General features: G+C 50.2%; 1 protein-coding gene across 5 annotated transcripts in view; it reads right to left on the reverse strand.

Moving 5' to 3' along the window:
- The window catches only part of PPP1R12C (protein phosphatase 1 regulatory subunit 12C), a 134,499-nt gene extending 129,316 nt beyond the window's left edge, over window positions 1-5,183 (reverse strand). For 2 of the 5 annotated variants that reach the window (XM_088450944.1, XM_088450942.1), the window contains exon 1: window positions 4,704-5,181. In XM_088450944.1, the coding sequence (XP_088307070.1) occupies window positions 4,704-5,033 (330 nt within the window). In that variant the 5' untranslated portion in view covers window positions 5,034-5,181. Of the gene's footprint in view, window positions 1-4,703 lie in introns of all 5 variants that reach the window. The other 3 variants (XM_088450946.1, XM_088450943.1, XM_088450945.1) reach the window with 3 other exon arrangements.
- Between the last annotated feature and the right edge of the window lie 14,596 nt (window positions 5,184-19,779).

Genomic DNA, 19,779 nt, shown 5'->3' on the forward strand with positions numbered 1-19,779 from the left:
TCAACTGTGCGTAACGTCACAAGTCATCGCCATGATGCTCGGTTGCAAATATATCATCCAGTTATGGTAGTGCCGACATCTCAAGCCTTCCCTTGCACCTCTATGTGATGCCGGGGATATGAGGTGCCATTCCGGTACAGCACATCAGTTGATCTCAGGAAATTGAAACCGACCCCCATATTCTGCTGTGCAATGCTTCCTAAACTCTGCATACAATCATATTTCATAATTATATATATATATACACACACATACACACTGTATATATATTTCATTTATATTACACGCTAAACTGTAAATATATACAAGCATATGTAAACCATATCACTTTATAGTGTGATTACAGATAACATAAGGATCATTGCTTTATGCTGGGTACACACTTGCCGACATATTGGTCGTTCAATTGAACGGCCGATATATTGTGTGCACGTCGGTCAGTGTGTCACAGACATACCGCGTCGGCTGTGCAGCACACCCAATGGCAGATATATCTGCACATAGTGCTGTGTGTACGGATGGTCAGACGATCGCCTGCACACTTGCGGCCAGGGAGGGGGGCACAACGCGACTCCAGGCCAGTGGGACACCCAGCCAGATGGCAGTGATGGTTGTTCAGCATATATGAACAACCATCATCTGCAGATCGATCGATCTGCAGATATATCTTTCAGGAGTGTATCCAGCTTTACTTCACAGAAGCAGATCCAGAATATATAACCAATGGGGTTTGAGATGTACATAAAAATAGGAATTCAAAACAAATATGAAAAACATTTAACAATTAATTATTTTGTGGTGTCACACACATCCAGGAAGGCACTTCAGTGTCCTCAATGAAAAACAGATAAATTGTGAACACAAACAATACAGTGAGGTAGAGATGAGCAATTTCTTAAATCAACACACCAAAAGATATAATTCTCAAACATTATTCATTTTGTCTTCTTTATGGCTAAAGGTGTAAATCCATTAAAAGTGTATCAACAAGTTTCAACAAAGTAAAAATCTAAGGGTTCAATTCAATTACAGGGGACACGCCGTCAAGCGCTGTGCACATATTTACCATATGCATTATCGCAGGATTTCCTGTATATCTCTATGGGAAGTGAAGAAAACTTGCAATGTAGCTGGTAGCGACGTGCTGCTCCAAAACAGAACATCGCGGACATAGCATGCAATTGAGTCTCCCAATAAAAATTTGCGCTAATCTGTATTACCAGTACACAAACTTAAATGGAAAGATTTTCAAATTTATCAGCCAAAAAAAAAGTTACCTACTTATACACTGTACATCAGAATGCAACAGAAAAGTCAATGATTTGCAAACCATATCAATAGGGAGATAGGAGTTACATCTTGGGCTCCCTTTAAAGATAAGTAAACAATACAATGACCTTAGAGATTTTAAGCATTGTCAAGGAAGCCTGATCTGTCAGAGCAACATGGGGTTAAACACTGCGCTGACAGATTTATTTTAAGTTACTCTAAGGTGATTAAGAAGGATCAGTGAGTAAGAGATTCAAGATGGTCCTCTTTAAAGGAATGTGTTGCTACTATTGCCATGAGTGAGTTAACCATCTACAAGTATCCATACACAATGAATGTGGAAACTGATAATGTGTTGTGAAATAAAACAAAGGACAGTGGGCTGATAAGTGCACATCATTGCTGTACTGTATTCGTAGAAGCACAAGAAAACAAGGAACCAGTAGATAACAAATTCTTGATAATGTTTCTTGTCTAATAAAACACACCAAAGGAATATGTTTAATGAATTGGCACCAAGTACTACTAAACGCTGTTGTGCAATACAAGCAAATGTGTGGGTTCAACAGAACATAAAAATCTGTGAACTAGTTTGCTAATAATAATAATAATAATATACAAAAAAAAAAGAGAAAGACTCATATCTGCATAGTGGTTTATCTGAGAAGCTCAAGAAACATTACACAATATCTTTTCTTTACATCCATAAAGCAGTTGAATTGATGACAGTGCACTTTTAGTTGTAAAGTATCACATTGGTTATAATTTAACTGCAATGTAGATACAATATTGAATCATAAAAGTATGAGATAATGAAGACATGAATGTTTGACCGGTGATCAACCTCTCCTGGTAACAAAGCCACTCCGTCAGTACCAATCTCATGTGCAAAGTCAAAATTGAAGTACATAAAGTTTCTTTTGTTGTTACTCTGAAATAGAAGCCAAAATTCCCAGCGACTCCAGTACTTAGCAAAAAGTACACACCATGCTGAGCAGATAACACATTTTTCTGTACTGTACACATTTGCTACACAATACTGTATATTCCCATCAAAGTGGAACAGGCAGACTGAAGATCTGATAGAGCAGCTGGTTATCTAAAGAGCCCCAGTTTACTAGTGACAGCTAAACTCTGCTTGCACTGCTGACAGCTCCCTCCAGGCGATACTGGGCACTTGCCAACTAACTGCAGAGACAACATCTGAACTGCCCAGATCTGTGACATCTGCTTTGTGGGTGGCAGCATTAGTCGCTACTGAATAAAGAGCAAAGAGGTCTGTGTCACGCTAGGATAGCGAGGGTCTCAGTCTTTTCAGCTATTTACATCTTTCATAACGCAAAATACACAAGCAACATTTGTTACACATAGCAAACCTCTGATTGGATTTCAGAGCAAGTTTTTTGGTTTTGGGGGCAGGGAACATCTGCAAAAACAGAGGCCCATTAAAATGTAAGTGATGTACCTGCAAAGTGTTTGACAGCCAAAAGTAACTTATCTACAGCATTTCTAATTCAATAAAAAACAAAAATTATTTGATTCAAACAATCTCAGCACAGTTTTCCAAAGGCCAAGGTAGATCTATAGACAGTTACAGCACAGACACCACGCGGGCACCCTCTCCGCGCCCCGACACCACGCGGGCACCCTCCCCGCGCCCCGACACCACGCGGGCACCCCCGACACCACGCGGGCACCCTCCCCGCGCCCCGACACCACGCGGGCACCCCGACACCACGCGGGCACCCACCCAGGGCCCCGACACCACGCGGGCACCCACCCAGGGCCCCGACACCACGCGGGCACCCACCCAGGGCCCCGACACCACGCGGGCACCCACCCAGGGCCCCGACACCACGCGGGCACGACACCACACGGGCACCCTCTCCTGGGGCACGACACCACACAGGCACCCTCTCCTGGGGCACGACACCACACAGGCACCCTCTCCTGGGGCACGACACCACACAGGCACCCTCTCCTGGGGCACGACACCACACAGGCACCCTCTCCTGGGGCACGACACCACACAGGCACCCTCTCCTGGGGCACGACACCACACAGGCACCCTCTCCTGGGGCACGACACCACACAGGCACCCTCTCCTGGGGCACGACACCACACAGGCACCCTCTCCTGGGGCACGACACCACACAGGCACCCTCTCCTGGGGCACGACACCACACAGGCACCCTCTCCTGGGGCACGACACCACACAGGCACCCTCTCCTGGGGCACGACACCACACAGGCACCCTCTCCTGGGGCACGACACCACACAGGCACCCTCTCCTGGGGCACGACACCACACAGGCACCCTCTCCTGGGGCACGACACCACACAGGCACCCTCTCCTGGGGCACGACACCACACAGGCACCCTCTCCTGGGGCACGACACCACACAGGCACCCTCTCCTGGGGCACGACACCACACAGGCACCCTCTCCTGGGGCACGACACCACACAGGCACCCTCTCCTGGGGCACGACACCACACAGGCACCCTCTCCTGGGGCACGACACCACACAGGCACCCTCTCCTGGGGCACGACACCACACAGGCACCCTCTCCTGGGGCACGACACCACACAGGCACCCTCTCCTGGGGCACGACACCACACAGGCACCCTCTCCTGGGGCACGACACCACACAGGCACCCTCTCCTGGGGCACGACACCACACAGGCACCCTCTCCTGGGGCACGACACCACACAGGCACCCTCTCCTGGGGCACGACACCACACAGGCACCCTCTCCTGGGGCACGACACCACACAGGCACCCTCTCCTGGGGCACGACACCACACAGGCACCCTCTCCTGGGGCACGACACCACACAGGCACCCTCTCCTGGGGCACGACACCACACAGGCACCCTCTCCTGGGGCACGACACCACACAGGCACCCTCTCCTGGGGCACGACACCACACAGGCACCCTCTCCTGGGGCACGACACCACACAGGCACCCTCTCCTGGGGCACGACACCACACAGGCACCCTCTCCTGGGGCACGACACCACACAGGCACCCTCTCCTGGGGCACGACACCACACAGGCACCCTCTCCTGGGGCACGACACCACACAGGCACCTCCAGGGGCACGACACCACACAGGCACCTCCAGGGGCATGACACCACACAGGCACCTCCAGGGGCATGACACCACACAGGCACCTCCAGGGGCAAGACACCACACAGGCACCTCCAGGGGCATGACACCACACAGGCACCTCCAGGTGCATGACACCACACAGGCACCTCCAGGGGCATGACACCACACAGGCACCTCCAGGGGCATGACACCACACAGGCACCTCCAGGGGCATGACACCACACAGGCACCTCCAGGGGCATGACATCACACAGGCACCTCCAGGGGCATGACATCACACAGGCACCTCCAGGGGCATGACATCACGACAGGTCCTCTCACCTGGTGCAGGGCGCTGATCCCATCAGTGTTCGTGCTGTCAATAACATCCTTCCCCGATTCCCTTCTCAGCATCTCCTCCGCCTCCAGCAGATCCCCCCCGGCACAGGCAGCCAGAAACTCCGCTGCCCGCTCGAATCGGACGGTGCGCCCATCCCCTTCCCCAGAGCCCCGGTCTCCCTCATCTTCCTCTTTCCCGTCACCAGTCCGCCTCCTGCGCCGCTGCCATCGGGGCTCGGCCGCCTCCTGGTTAGTGCAGGAACGGGCCCATTGTCGGAGCTGCTCCCTCCTTCTCTCCTTAGCCTGCGCAGCGGCGGCGGCTCCTTCCGCCATGTTCTGTTTATCTCTCTTCGTAATACCGCGTCCGCCAGCGCCCCCCTCTCCTCCTCCTCCGCCCTGTGCCGCCGGCGCGCTGCTCTGCTGCGACGTTATGTCGTCAACGGGCGGCGTGCGCACGGCATGTTGGGAGATGTAGTTCCGGTATTAACATCGCGCGCTTAACCACGAGATGTATCCACTCTCCAACCGCCTAATCAGGACAGGAGACTGTGCCCATAGCAGCCATGGCCAATCAGCGGCAGCGTCCAGCTGTTATTTTGTACATTTTAGTAGACTAGAGAGATGATAGAAGCTGCTTGGTTACTATGGGTAGATTCTCTGTCTGTCCTGATTAGGGGGGTTGGCTACATCTCAGATTCCTGGCTCAGTTCAAGCACTTTATAGGAAATTCAAGGAAAAAAACGCCATTAAGACTGTGCTGTGCGGCTTCTGGAATCTCCTGTTATATTAGCAGTATATCACTTGTGACTATACCTTTGCAGGCAGCAATAGCAGCAACATAACCTCATGCACCACACCAGTGGTTCCCAAACTGTGCCGTGGCACCCTGAGGTGCCCTGGGTGTACTTGCAGGGGTGTCACTGGTTGGTGGTCCAGGACCAAATCAAATCATTTATGGTGAATGTGATAAGCGAAAAACACAAGCACATCTCTCCACCACCACCACTTTACATAAGGATGACATGTAAGCAAAATTCACTTAATTTAATAGTCGTTTCAGATTTTATTCTCAATAAGAAACTTGTGATCTAGGGGTGCCATGAAATAAATCCTAGGACGCCGTGATTCAAGAACACTGTACTACACATATAAAAGGTATCTCACATCTGCCCATGACTGTTATATTGGGTTCACAGGTTCAGTTGAATGGCCGATATATCATGGGCACGTTAGCGGGTGTGTACCAGCGATATGTCTGTGAACAATGTCGGTTGTGCAGCACAGCCGGTGCCCAATATAAGATATATTGGTGCATCGTGCTTTGTGTATGGGCGGTCAGCCGACCACCCGTACACTGGCTACAAAGTCAGCCAGTGATTGACAGCTGAACTGGGCAGGCACATGTAAATACCCGCCCAGCTGTGACGTCAATCATGACACATCGGGCTGATTGGTAAGTGTGTATGCACTTACCCATACCTCCCATCTGCCCAGCTTTGGGCGGGACAGTCCCGTTATTCTAGGATTGTCCCGCTGTTCTGCTCAATTTGAAAAACAGGTCCTGTGATCTCTCTCTCTGATCCCACAAGCCACCGTTTGGGTGGCAGAGCAGGGGCGTGCCTGCCTGCATTCCCGTGTCGCCACCCATTGTCCAGGAGAGCCGCTGCCAGGGTCTGCGTCGCAGATTTCCTGGCCTGTCAGCCTGAGTAAGCTGAAGCTATGATTGCGGTAGTGATCCGAGGCAGCGTCTACGGACGCTATTTACGGATCGCTATTGCTCTCAGGAGGCGTCTGCTGGATGGTATAGCCCAGCCGCTTCCTTCCTGCTGTGCAACACCATCCTGACATGAATCAGGCCCTAAGCACTGTGGGCCTGATTCTGACCCGCTCGCGAGCGCTGAGCGCTCGCAAGCGGGTCGATGGTGCCCAAGTGCACGACGGAGGTGGCTCCGTCGTGCGCATGCGCGAGACCCGAATAACAACGGCCAAGCCGTCGTTAAGGGTCTCGCACCAAAGGGGGCATGCCGTCGATGGTGATTGACAGCACGTCCCCTTTGGTGGGCGTGGCTGCCCAGACGGAGGCGTTCCCATGGGAACGCCTACCGTCTGGATCCGGCCCCAATGACATCACTAGTGATGTCAACGCTTTTGGCTCTGATAGAGCCAAAAGCACTCCTGGGCTTGCGGCAGTGAGACCCTACCGCAGGGTCTCGTCGTAAGCCCCATGGTCTTGACCATCGCGACCATCATTTTGGCCGCTCGCTATAGCTGTGGGTGGTCACCCACAGCTATGCGAGCGGCCAGGAGGCCACTCCAAAAAGGAGCAGGGACGGCCCAGATTCAGAGCGAACGCTCTAGGCCTGATTCAGAGCTGAACGCTCTGACCAGAGCGCTCGCTCTGAATCAGAGCCCTCCTACCTTTTTTTGGAGCGTCCTCATGGACGCTCGCATAGCTGTGGGTTACCACCCACAGCTGTAGCGAGCGTCCATGATGATGGTCTTGACCATCGGGCTTGCGACGGAGACCCTGCGGTAGGGTCTCGCTGCCGCAAGCCCTGGAGTGATTTTGGCTCTATCAGAGCCAAAATCACTCAGTGGGGCCGGACTCAGACGGTAGGCGTTCCCATGGGAACGCCTCCATCTGGCAGGCACGCCCATCAAAGGGGGCGTGCTGTCAATCGACAGCACGCCCCCTTTGGTGCGAGACCCGGAGCGATGGAGAGCCCGTCGCTCGCCGGGTCTCGCGCATGCGCACGACGGAGCTCCCTCCGTCGTGTGCATGCGCAGTGGGGGAACATCGACCCGCTTGCGAGCGTACTGCCGCTCACGAGCGGGTCTGAATGACCCCCTCTGTCAGAGCGTCCGGCTCTGAATCAGGGCCAGTGTGCGTCCACACAGTAATGTTATACTCTACACAGTAAATATGGAGCCGACTGTACATGAGCAGTAGGCTGGCGGTGTCGTAATCAGGTCGGAAGTCTGACCTCCCGGTGACTCTGGGTTCTCGTGCCCGAATGTATGCAAGAGACAGTGCCCGAGGAGCATGCTTCTCTCTAACAATTTTGTCTCTGTGAACCTCATTTGTGATGTACAAAAATCTATTTAACTTGTGCAGCTGCACCGAGATTTCTTCCAAAGATCACGTGAGGAAGATGGTAGAATTTGTGGAAGAGCAGATATTTGCATGGGCTAATAGTAAGAACTGTGAGAAGCAGGTAAATTGGGGCCCGCTCAGGGCCATATTAGCCCAAGACCGGGCCCCTAGACTTTCAGGTATTTCGGGACCCCTCCAGCACTTCAATCTTTCACCCCATTACATCTGACAGCCTGACCCTGATACGGTAGGGACTAGACCTCAGTACACAGCCCTATATCCATATTCTCCTGAAGAATTCACCGTACTCGTGTGTGTACTCTGGAACTTCAATCCATTTGGCTCCACCTCTATGCTGGGGTATCCTTGCTCTGCACTTGGTGGTGGTTCTCTAGTGGGCAGCCGGAATACCCGCAAGTCCTGCGGAATCAGGGGCAGAAGTATGGGAGTCAATGAAGGCGACTGCCACCGGGTGCCAGCACTGAAGGGGCACCTCCTCCATCACCCACAATATATTCACCCCACTTAGGGCTGTAAATATGGGGGATAGGGGGGCACTAAATAATAACTTGCCTCCAGGTGTCTGGGACGAACTTACTCCACTGTGCGGAATCACCTGTCCCTGTGTGTGCTGAGGTCTGGAGAGAACTTCCTCTAGGTAGCGGCGGTCAGGGCCATAACTAGGGTAGTGCGACCAGTGCCATGGCACAGGGCACCGCAGGGCTGGGGGCACTGTTTGGGCCTGTCAATTTTCTGTTTATTATCATTCTTACTTGTAGCTTCCTCTTCTTTTATCCCCAGCATCTCCTGGCCTCCCCTATCTCTTCACTGGCCCTTCCCCATGAGGCCATGGCCCTTTTTCAGGTGCACTATCTTATGTCCCTATTTAAAAAATGGGGGGGCACCAATGCTCTCTCTGGCACAGGGCACCAAAATATCTAGTTACGGCTCTGGGGGCGGTGACGGCCGGTATGATGGCGGCTGTCACGTGTTCTCTCATGGAGGTGTAACAACCCTGATGCTAGTGCACTATTGGTCCACTGCCTCTCCCCTCCCCCAAGTATGGACTAGAAGCCTCTAAACCAATGGACTGTGGGCCTGATTCAGGCCCGTTCGCTATATGCGTGCGCTCGCAGGCGGCCCGATGTTCTGCGCATGTGCATGCTTCGTTCTGCGTGTGCGTGAACTACTCACTGCGATCGCATACCGCTCGCTCGCCCAGCAAAGGCAGCCTAGGGTAATGAGTGACAGGAGAGGCCGTTTATGGGTGGTAACAGGGGCAGGACACTAATAATGGGGGGTTGGAGATGCGAACGCAGGCGTACCCGGGTGTTTCAACGCCGTTTTAGAGGCATGCATAAGTAACAGGCAGCGTCATAGTATACGTCACTTGCCATTTTTTTACACTGATTTCCTTGCAATGCTTGCAGTAGGGTAAAGCTACCTCAAGCACTGCGTTCACATCCAATGGTGCTCAATGTACCAATGTTTTAATATACTTCCTGGAGATGACATGTTGCTGGTGGGCGCCTCTGCCTGTGCGATTGGGCGTACGCATACGCAAAGTGGCCGCTCGCTAAGACATAGTGGGCGTGCTTATGCCTTGGCGAGTGATCGCTTCCCGTGGCGTCGCTTTGAAACATTTGCATACGCATCTAGCAAGCGTACGCAGATAGCGAACGGGTCTGAATCAGGCCCTGTGTGCACTACACAGTCTACATGTATTACACTGGGGAACAAAAAAATATATATTTTTTCTTGCCAAGGATTTAAGATCGGTTCGAGAGTACTCACAGGCAGTGGTGTAGCATGTGTCCCGGGTGCCCGGAGCACGAGCGTGCTACCGCCCACCCCCTTTCCCCCCAAAGAAAAAGTGTGTGCGCTATATAATATAACTGCTACATATATACACATACATGGCAGGGTCATACAAACATATACACATACAGGAATGGTCACACATACATACAGGCAGGGTACACATTCATACATACACACAGACATGCATACACATGCAGGCAGGGTCACACATACATACATACATAGACACACACATACTGGCAGGGTTGCATACATACACACACATACAGGCAGGAAGGGACACACATACAGTACTGGCAGGCAGGAAGGGTCACTCATACAGGCAGGGTCACATACATACACATAGCGTTCCCGCTAGGCTGTTTTGGCGGGGCGCGGCGCCCTGCCCTCCTTCTGGAGGGCAAAAAGCACCCTGCCCTCCAAGAGGAGGGCAAAAAGCGCCCTGCCCTCACAGCCTGCGGGAGCCGTTCTCACCCGCGGGACGCAGTGTCCCGCGGGTGGAGAAACATGCGGTGACCCTGTCACCGCCGGAGAATAGACGCCGGGCGCATGCGCCCGGCATCTAGTCTCCCTGTCTGCAGGGCTTGGGGGCTGCCCGTCGTGTCCGTAAGTGCCGGGCACGCCCCCAAGACTGACGAAAAGGGGACGCGTCTTATAGACACGCCCCCTTTTCCGATGACCACGCCCCCTTCTCGGTCGCGCGCACGGGCATGCCCTCTCTAGCTCCGGCGCCCTGCCTGCCTCTAGTCTCCCTGTCTGCAGGGCTTGGGGGCTGCCCGTCGTGTCCGTAAGTGCCGGGCACGCCCCCAAGAGTGACGAAAAGGGGACGCGTCTTATAGACACGCCCCCTTTTCCGATGACCACGCCCCCTTCTCGGTCGCGCGCACGGGCATGCCCTCTCTAGCTCCGGCGCCCTGCCTCCCGCCGGAGCTAGAGGGAACACTATACACACACACACATACAGGCAGGAAGGGTCACACATACAGTACATACAGGCAGGAAGGGTCACACTTACACGACTGCCACCGGGTGCCAGCACTGAAGGGGCACCTCCTCCATCACCCACAATATATTCACCCCACTTAGGGCTGTAAATATGGGGGATAGGGGGGCACTAAATAATAACTTGCCTCCAGGTGTCTGGGACGAACTTACTCCACTGTGCGGAATCACCTGTCCCTGTGTGTGCTGAGGTCTGGAGAGAACTTCCTCTAGGTAGCGGCGGTCAGGGCCATAACTAGGGTAGTGCGACCAGTGCCATGGCACAGGGCACCGCAGGGCTGGGGGCACTGTTTGGGCCTGTCAATTTTCTGTTTATTATCATTCTTACTTGTAGCTTCCTCTTCTTTTATCCCCAGCATCTCCTGGCCTCCCCTATCTCTTCACTGGCCCTTCCCCATGAGGCAATGGCCCTTTTTCAGGTGCACTATCTTATGTCCCTATTTAAAAAATGGGGGGGCACCAATGCTCTCTCTGGCACAGGGCACCAAAATATCTAGTTACGGCTCTGGGGGCGGTGACGGCCGGTATGATGGCGGCTGTCACGTGTTCTCTCATGGAGGTGTAACAACCCTGATGCTAGTGCACTATTGGTCCACTGCCTCTCCCCTCCCCCAAGTATGGACTAGAAGCCTCTAAACCAATGGACTGTGGGCCTGATTCAGGCCCGTTCGCTATATGCGTGCGCTCGCAGGCGGCCCGATGTTCTGCGCATGTGCATGCTTCGTTCTGCGTGTGCGTGAACTACTCACTGCGATCGCATACCGCTCGCTCGCCCAGCAAAGGCAGCCTAGGGTAATGAGTGACAGGAGAGGCCGTTTATGGGTGGTAACAGGGGCAGGACACTAATAATGGGGGGTTGGAGATGCGAACGCAGGCGTACCCGGGTGTTTCAACGCCGTTTTAGAGGCATGCATAAGTAACAGGCAGCGTCATAGTATACGTCACTTGCCATTTTTTTACACTGATTTCCTTGCAATGCTTGCAGTAGGGTAAAGCTACCTCAAGCACTGCGTTCACATCCAATGGTGCTCAATGTACCAATGTTTTAATATACTTCCTGGAGATGACATGTTGCTGGTGGGCGCCTCTGCCTGTGCGATTGGGCGTACGCATACGCAAAGTGGCCGCTCGCTAAGACATAGTGGGCGTGCTTATGCCTTGGCGAGTGATCGCTTCCCGTGGCGTCGCTTTGAAACATTTGCATACGCATCTAGCAAGCGTACGCAGATAGCGAACGGGTCTGAATCAGGCCCTGTGTGCACTACACAGTCTACATGTATTACACTGGGGAACAAAAAAAAATATATTTTTTCTTGCCAAGGATTTAAGATCGGTTCGAGAGTACTCACAGGCAGTGGTGTAGCATGTGTCCCGGGTGCCCGGAGCACGAGCGTGCTACCGCCCACCCCCTTTCCCCCCAAAGAAAAAGTGTGTGCGCTATATAATATAACTGCTACATATATACACATACATGGCAGGGTCATACAAACATATACACATACAGGAATGGTCACACATACATACAGGCAGGGTACACATTCATACATACACACAGACATGCATACACATGCAGGCAGGGTCACACATACATACATACATAGACACACACATACTGGCAGGGTTGCATACATACACACACATACAGGCAGGAAGGGACACACATACAGTACTGGCAGGCAGGAAGGGTCACTCATACAGGCAGGGTCACATACATACACATAGCGTTCCCGCTAGGCTGTTTTGGCGGGGCGCGGCGCCCTGCCCTCCTTCTGGAGGGCAAAAAGCACCCTGCCCTCCAAGAGGAGGGCAAAAAGCGCCCTGCCCTCACAGCCTGCGGGAGCCGTTCTCACCCGCGGGACGCAGTGTCCCGCGGGTGGAGAAACATGCGGTGACCCTGTCACCGCCGGAGAATAGACGCCGGGCGCATGCGCCCGGCATCTAGTCTCCCTGTCTGCAGGGCTTGGGGGCTGCCCGTCGTGTCCGTAAGTGCCGGGCACGCCCCCAAGAGTGACGAAAAGGGGACGCGTCTTATAGACACGCCCCCTTTTCCGATGACCACGCCCCCTTCTCGGTCGCGCGCACGGGCATGCCCTCTCTAGCTCCGGCGCCCTGCCTCCCGCCGGAGCTAGAGGGAACACTATACACACACACACATACAGGCAGGAAGGGTCACACATACAGTACATACAGGCAGGAAGGGTCACACTTACACACATACAGGCAGAGAAAGGGTCACACATACAGGCAGGAAGGGTCACACATACAGTACATACAGGCAGGAAGGGTCACACATACAGTACATACAGGCAGGAAGGGTCACACATACAGGCAGGAAGGATCACACATACAGGCAGGAAGGGTCACACATACAGGCAGGAAGGGTCATACAGGCAGGAAGGGTCACACTTACACACATGCAGTACATACAGGCAGAGGAAGGGTCATACATACAGGCAGGAAGGGTCACACTTACACACATACAGGCAGAAAGGGGCACACATACAGTACATACAGGCAGGAAGGGTCACACTTACACACATGCAGTACATACAGGCAGAGGAAGGGTCACACATACAGTACATACAGGCAGGAAGGGTCACACATACAGTACATACAGGCAGAGGAAGGGTCACACATACACACATACAGTATATACGGGCAGGAAGGGTCACACATACAGTACATACAGGCAGGGGGGTGATAAACATAACTACTGGGGTATAACCTCTCTTACCATAATGTGGACCCTGCAGCTTCATCCTCTACATGCTGCTATAGCCCCGCCCCCTGCTGGGGTCAGACTAACATGTGCTGAGCTCCACCAATCAGGGCTCAGCACAAGCTCCTCTAGTGACCAGGAGTCTCTCACTAGAGCAGGAAGACAGGACAGGAGCTGCTGTTGCTTCTGCCGAGTGCGGACCCGGCACAGGCTGTCAGCTACTTGACAGTTGCTTCGGAGTCCGACTGCAGGGCGCCCTCTGGTAAGTAAGGCTCCTGGAGCTTATGCTCCAGTGGAACCGCCCTCCCTACGCCCCTGCTCGCAGGTCCTATTTTCGCATTAGATCTTCACTATAGCTGAATTGGCTCAATTTTTCAAATTAATGAAAAATTATAAAATTCTATTATTTTCTACATTTGAGGTACCTTTCTAGTCTAGACCTGCTTTACTTAACAGAATCGACTTAGTTTTACTTTTTTAACAACTACCCTCTTTCAACAATAACAAGAATTTGTTTTATTTGTGATAATGTAGCTGGTAGTAACGTTTGAGACACATAACACATTCATATCTGAACACCAACGCTGGGAGGAGGCGTGGCAGTGCACTGCTGGGCCTGCTGGGACATCCTCAGACTCAGCCACGCCTCCTCCCAGCATACAGAGAGGAGCAATACATAACACATTCATATCTGAACACCAACGCTGGGAGGAGGCGTGGCCGTACACTGCTGGGACATCCTCAGACCACAGCCACGCCTCCTCCCAGCATACAGAGAGAAGCAACGGAGAGGACCATGTGACGCAGTTAGCACACCTCCTGTTCCTTTGTTCGTCCCTCTCTCTGTCCCACCGAAACCAATTTCCTGCCGTTTGGGCTTTTTTTGTTCAGTACGTCCTCGGCTTTTGTTGGGAGTTAGCACTGAATGTGTGAAACAAAACGTTTTTGCCGTAAAAATTAGTTCTTCTCGGAGACGGTGTACTAAAAACCCTGATGTTTTTTGTTATATTTGTGGCAAATATAGTGCTGCAAAAGAAAGAAAAAATATAACTATTCGTAAAACAAATGTATCAGGCTTATTTTGGACTTCACAGAAGCCATCAAGACAAGATTTGGGTGCCTCACAAAGTTGTAAAACCTGCGTGGAATGACTCCGCAATTGGACTAAAGGTAATCAAAAAGCACTTAATTTCCGCATACCTATGATGTGGTATGAGCCAAAAGATCACTTGAGTGACTGCTATTTTTGTGCTGTAAATGTAAAGGGTATGAATCGATTTCAGAAATGCAAATGGGAATAACCTAGTATGAATTCTGCAAAGCGAAGATTTACCGGTACCGCATAGCGAAGATTTACCTGTACCATCATTCAGTTCTTTGTGCGAAGTTGATGTGGAAATGTTCATTTTATCCAGTGCAAGCGACAACACAGATGAAAGTGAGTTTGAAGAAAGTTCCTCTGCTCCAAACAAATTTTCTCAAAAGGAACTAAACTATTTAATTCGTGACTTGAGTTTATTGAAAAAAGGAGGTGAGCTTTTAGCATGCAGACTTCAAAAAAAGCACTGTCTTGAGCCGGATGTTACTATAACGTCGTATTGATATAGAGAGCAAGCCATACTGCCGTTCTTTAGCCAAGATAACAAACTTGTGTATTGCAACAATATTCCGGAACTTCTCCAGATGATGGGCTTACCAGAATATCAAGCAGAAGACTGGCGGCTCTTTTTGGATAGTTCTAAAAGAAGCTTACATTGCGTATTACTGCACAATGGGAATAAATTTGCGTCGATTCCTATATGTCATTCGGCAAAACTTAAAGAACAGTATGAAAATATCAAGTTAATCTTAGAAAAATTGCTTATTCTCAGCATCAGTGGTGTGTTTGTGTCCACTTTAAAAATGGTAAACTTTCTTCTTGGGCAGCAAAGTAGATCTACTAAGTATCCTTGTCACATATGCTTATGTGATAGTTGTGCAAAACAAAAGCACTGGCAGCAAACCTTATGGCCTCCAAGAGAAGTTATAACTGTAGGAGATGCCAACATCATTTATGAGACCTTAATTGACAGGAAAAAAATCATACTGCCTCCTCTCCATATCAAACTGGGTTTAATGAAGCAATTTGTAAAAGCATTGGACAAGTCAGGCGATTGTTTTACTTATATTTGTCGAAAATTTCCATCTCTTAGTATTGAAAAATTATAGGCAGGAATTTTTGATGGCCCACAGATACGGAATCTGGAGAAGGATCCAAATTTTACCACATCTATGACTGAAACCGAATCTGAAGCATGGCTGAGTTATGTGTCTGTCATTCAAAAATTTTTAGGCAATCACAAGGCAGACAAAAATCATGAATTAGTCCACAACATGCTAAAATGTTTCGATAAAGTAGGTGCCAACATGAGTATTAAAGTAAATTTAGATCACTTCCCGTCCAATCTAGGAGATTTAAGCGAAGAACAGGGTGAACGGTTCCACCAGGATATTCAGGTAATGGACTAAAGATATCAAGGAAGGTGGGATCGTCACATGATGGCCAATTACTGTCGGAGTCTGCAGAGGGACTGCCCGCAACAAGAATACAAAAGAAAATCCTACAAAAAATGGTTCCCATAGCTTCCTAACACTTATGTATGTAATTATCCTGTGTATTTTTATAAAATTTTACTAATCAAATTTAATCAGAATAAAAAAAAAAATATCTTTTTAACTATTTTTAACATTGTTTAATTTAATTTTTCATAAATATTAAAGACATATGCATATCTCAAAAACTAGAGCTAATTGAAAAATAAGCATGATAAATATTCATGATCAGGAGCACAAAATTAATAAAAATCGACTCTTAAATCCCTGGCAACAGATTAACTGTTCCCCAGTGTTATAGATACTCCACTGGCATCAAGCACATGAACTATACAATACACATTAAAATTTATAGATCTGCAATAGCAAATTATGAATTGCTCTGAGAGTACCTGAAACATCCTTTTCCTAAAAAAAATTATGACTTTTTGTTTAACCCTTAATACATACCTCCCAACATTTTATATTAATGAAGCGGTACAAATGTGAATAAGAAGGGGATGTGGAAACACATGAGGTGGAGCGTGTCCAGCATTTCCGTCACTCTGGGCTAACCCTGTCCCTCTTCTCGCCAACAAAAAGCATAATTTAAATAATATCACATAATGGCGGCACCAGGTGCAGGCGGTACCCATTCACTATAGTGTACAGGATATACCTCCCAACCTTCTGCCCCAGTCAGAACAAAGCTATCCCGATCTGGATGGAGAAACAGAGCCCTCAAATCAGGTGTGTCCTTAATATATTGGGACTGTTGGGAGCAGGGACGTGCGGTCAGAATGCACGTCACTGGTTGGGAGATACGTTAATTTAATATTAAACATGGGAGCAAGGCTGTCACTTGGTAGGTTTAATTCAAGCATGGGATGTAGTATCTATGCCGACGCTAAAATCCAGACAAGGGAGTTAAGATAGGCGTCGAAATACCGACGCCTATCTTAATCCTGCCGGAATCCAGGAAAAAGCATGCCCGAATAAGGTAAATCCGGGGCACCTAACACTTATGTATGTAATTATCCTGTGTATTTTTATAACATTTTACTAATCAAATTTAATCAGAATAAAAAAAATATATATTTTTAACAATTTTTAACATTGTTTAATTTCATTTTTCTTAAATATTAAAGGCATATGCATATCTTGAAAACTAGAGCCAATTGAAATATATGCATGTCATATTCATGATCAGGAGCACAAAATTAATCGAAATCGACTCTTAAATCCCTGGCAACAGATTGACTGTTCCCCAGTGTTATAGATACTCCACTGGCATCAAGAACATGAATTATACAATACACATTAAAATTAAAAGATCTGCAATAGCAAAATATGAATTGCCCCAGTCAGAGCAAAGCTATCCCGATCTGGATGGAGAAACAGAGCCCTCAAATCAGGTATGTCCTTAATATATTGGGACTGTTGGGAGCAGGGACGTGCGGTCAGGACGCGCGTCACTGGTTGGGAGATATGTTAATCTAATATTAAACATGGGAGCAAGGCTGTCACTTGGTAGGTTTAATTCAAGCATGGGATGTAGTGTCTATGCCCAGGAGCGTAGAGAGCGCCGCCGGGCCCCGGTAAAGAGGGGGCATGGCCTAATCGAGGGAGGCGTGTCCACACCCCCTTAAAAAAAACATACTTTTGCAGCGTCGGGCCCTGGGGAGGGGGCACTGTGAGCCCTTCAGCCCGGTGAAAAGCCAGGGGGGGCGCGATCAGTATGATTTCTCCCCCCCTCAGGCATAGGAGATTGCTGTGGCTGCTGCTTAGCAGCCGCGAGCAATCTCCCACTGCATCCCAGCACACGCCATGTGCTGGGCTGCTGCGAGGGAGGGATGAAGGGAGAGGGGGCAACACCGGACCCCCGCCAGGCCCCTCTGGATGCCCGGGCACGGGTAAATTGTACCCGCTCCCCCCCCCTCTCGGAGCCCCTGTCTATGCCGACGCTGAAATCCAGACAAGGGAGTCAAGATAGGCGTCGAAATACCGACGCCTATCTTAATTCTGCCGGAATCCAGGAGAAAGTGTGCCCGAATTAGGTAAGTCCGAGGCGCCCCTCCTGTTAGCCGCGGGCGGGGGAATGTTAGGTTTAGAGCAGTTAGTGGGGTTAAGTGTACTTACTCGACCCCTGTCCGGATACCAACCATCGGGATGCTGCTGTCGGTATTGTGACAGGAGGCATCCCGAAAGCCGGAATTACATAACGAATCCTTCAAGCATTAAGCACACATCTGCGCATATAAATAAGAAAACAATACTGGAATACATTGTCTAATTATGACTGTTGCAACATGTCATGAATGTGCAAATAACGTCCTTTACAACCAAACCTTGACCTATCAGTGACTGTAATAAGGATTAGAACAATTAGTCATCATCGACACTTATGTTAGGATTTGTACTCTGCATTGTAGTTGTGTGATCTGCAAACAACTGTGAGAGAGGAGTTTGAAGTGGAAGATTGGTAAAGTAAGAGCTGACTAGGCACATTTTACTCAGTTTTTTTTGTGGCAAGACTAGTTACTGAATGTTGCATAACAGCAAAAATAAACCATTATAAATCATTATTTGCACAATATATGAAAAGATAAATCTTATTTAGTAATACTGTAAACCTGGCTTTCAGTGGGTGTGGATTGAAAGCACTGTCAAGCACAGGCGAGAAAGAACAATGTAAATAGCAAGTAAAGCCACTTTTTAACACAATATATAGGCAAGTATGTGAAGTAGTCAGGTAAATACTGGAGATAACTGATGTATTTAGGTGTAAGTAAATGATTCCTAATTCTATTTGTGCTGTCCTGTGCTAAGCCATTGCTTAGGAGGATGGTGCTTCTCTATCCTGCAGCTGGGGCCAGACTGGGTGTAAAAATCAACCCTAGGATTTAAAGCACACAAGCTCAACTCGGCATCGGCATCTGGAGTTCTAACTCCTGGCTACCCGAGTGGCTCCCAGTCTCATCCAGTATGCACAATGTCATGCCATGCAGCAGAACACCAGGAGTCGGAGCTACTCAGTCAGGACTCCAAACAGCTGCCGACCTGGGGCGGATCTACACTTTTAATTAGGGGGGGTGTTTTAACAATTAATATAAACTCATGCCCTTGGTGTCACTGGATTTGGTGTCACCCAGTGTGCCTACTACTCGTCATCCCACACATGGATTTCTTATTTGCGAAAGGGGCATGGCCTTGTGTCCGCAAAGCCTTGCCCCCTGTTCAGTGATGTTTTGGGGGCGTGACCGCATGTCACATGCCTATTCTCGTCCTACTTGGGACTTGCCCAGTACTCCGGGAGCTGCTGGGCAGCCCCCAGTCTCTTTGGACACAGGGGGTCATTCAGACCCGCTCGCGAGCGCAGGACACTGGCAAGCGGATCGATGGTGCCGAATTGCGCATGCGCACGACGGAGGGAGCTCCGTCGTGCGCATGCGCGAGACCCGAATAACGACGGCCAAGCCGTCGTTATGGGTCTCGCACCAAAGGGGGCGTGCTGTCGATGGTGAGTGACAGCACGCCCTCTTTAGTGGGCGTGCCGGGGGCGTGGCTGCCAGACGGAGGCGTTCCCATGGGAACGCCTACCGTCTGAGTCCGGCCCCACTGACATCAGTAGTGATGTCAGTGGGAGTGATTTTAGGCTCTGATAGAGCCAAAATCACTTCAGGGCTTGCGGTCACCGAGACCCTACTGCAGGGTCTCGTCGCAAGCCCGATGGTCTTGACCATCGCGACCATCATCATGGACGCTCGCTATAGCTGTGGGTGGTAACCCACAGCTATGCGAGCGTCCATGAGGCCGCTCCAAGTTGAGGGAGGAGGGCCCTGATTCAGAGCGAGCGCTCTGGTCAGAGCGTC

This window comes from Taudactylus pleione, unplaced genomic scaffold, assembly GCF_031769625.1.
Source record: "Taudactylus pleione unplaced genomic scaffold, aTauple2 ptg000535l, whole genome shotgun sequence".
NCBI lineage: Eukaryota > Metazoa > Chordata > Amphibia > Anura > Myobatrachidae > Taudactylus > Taudactylus pleione.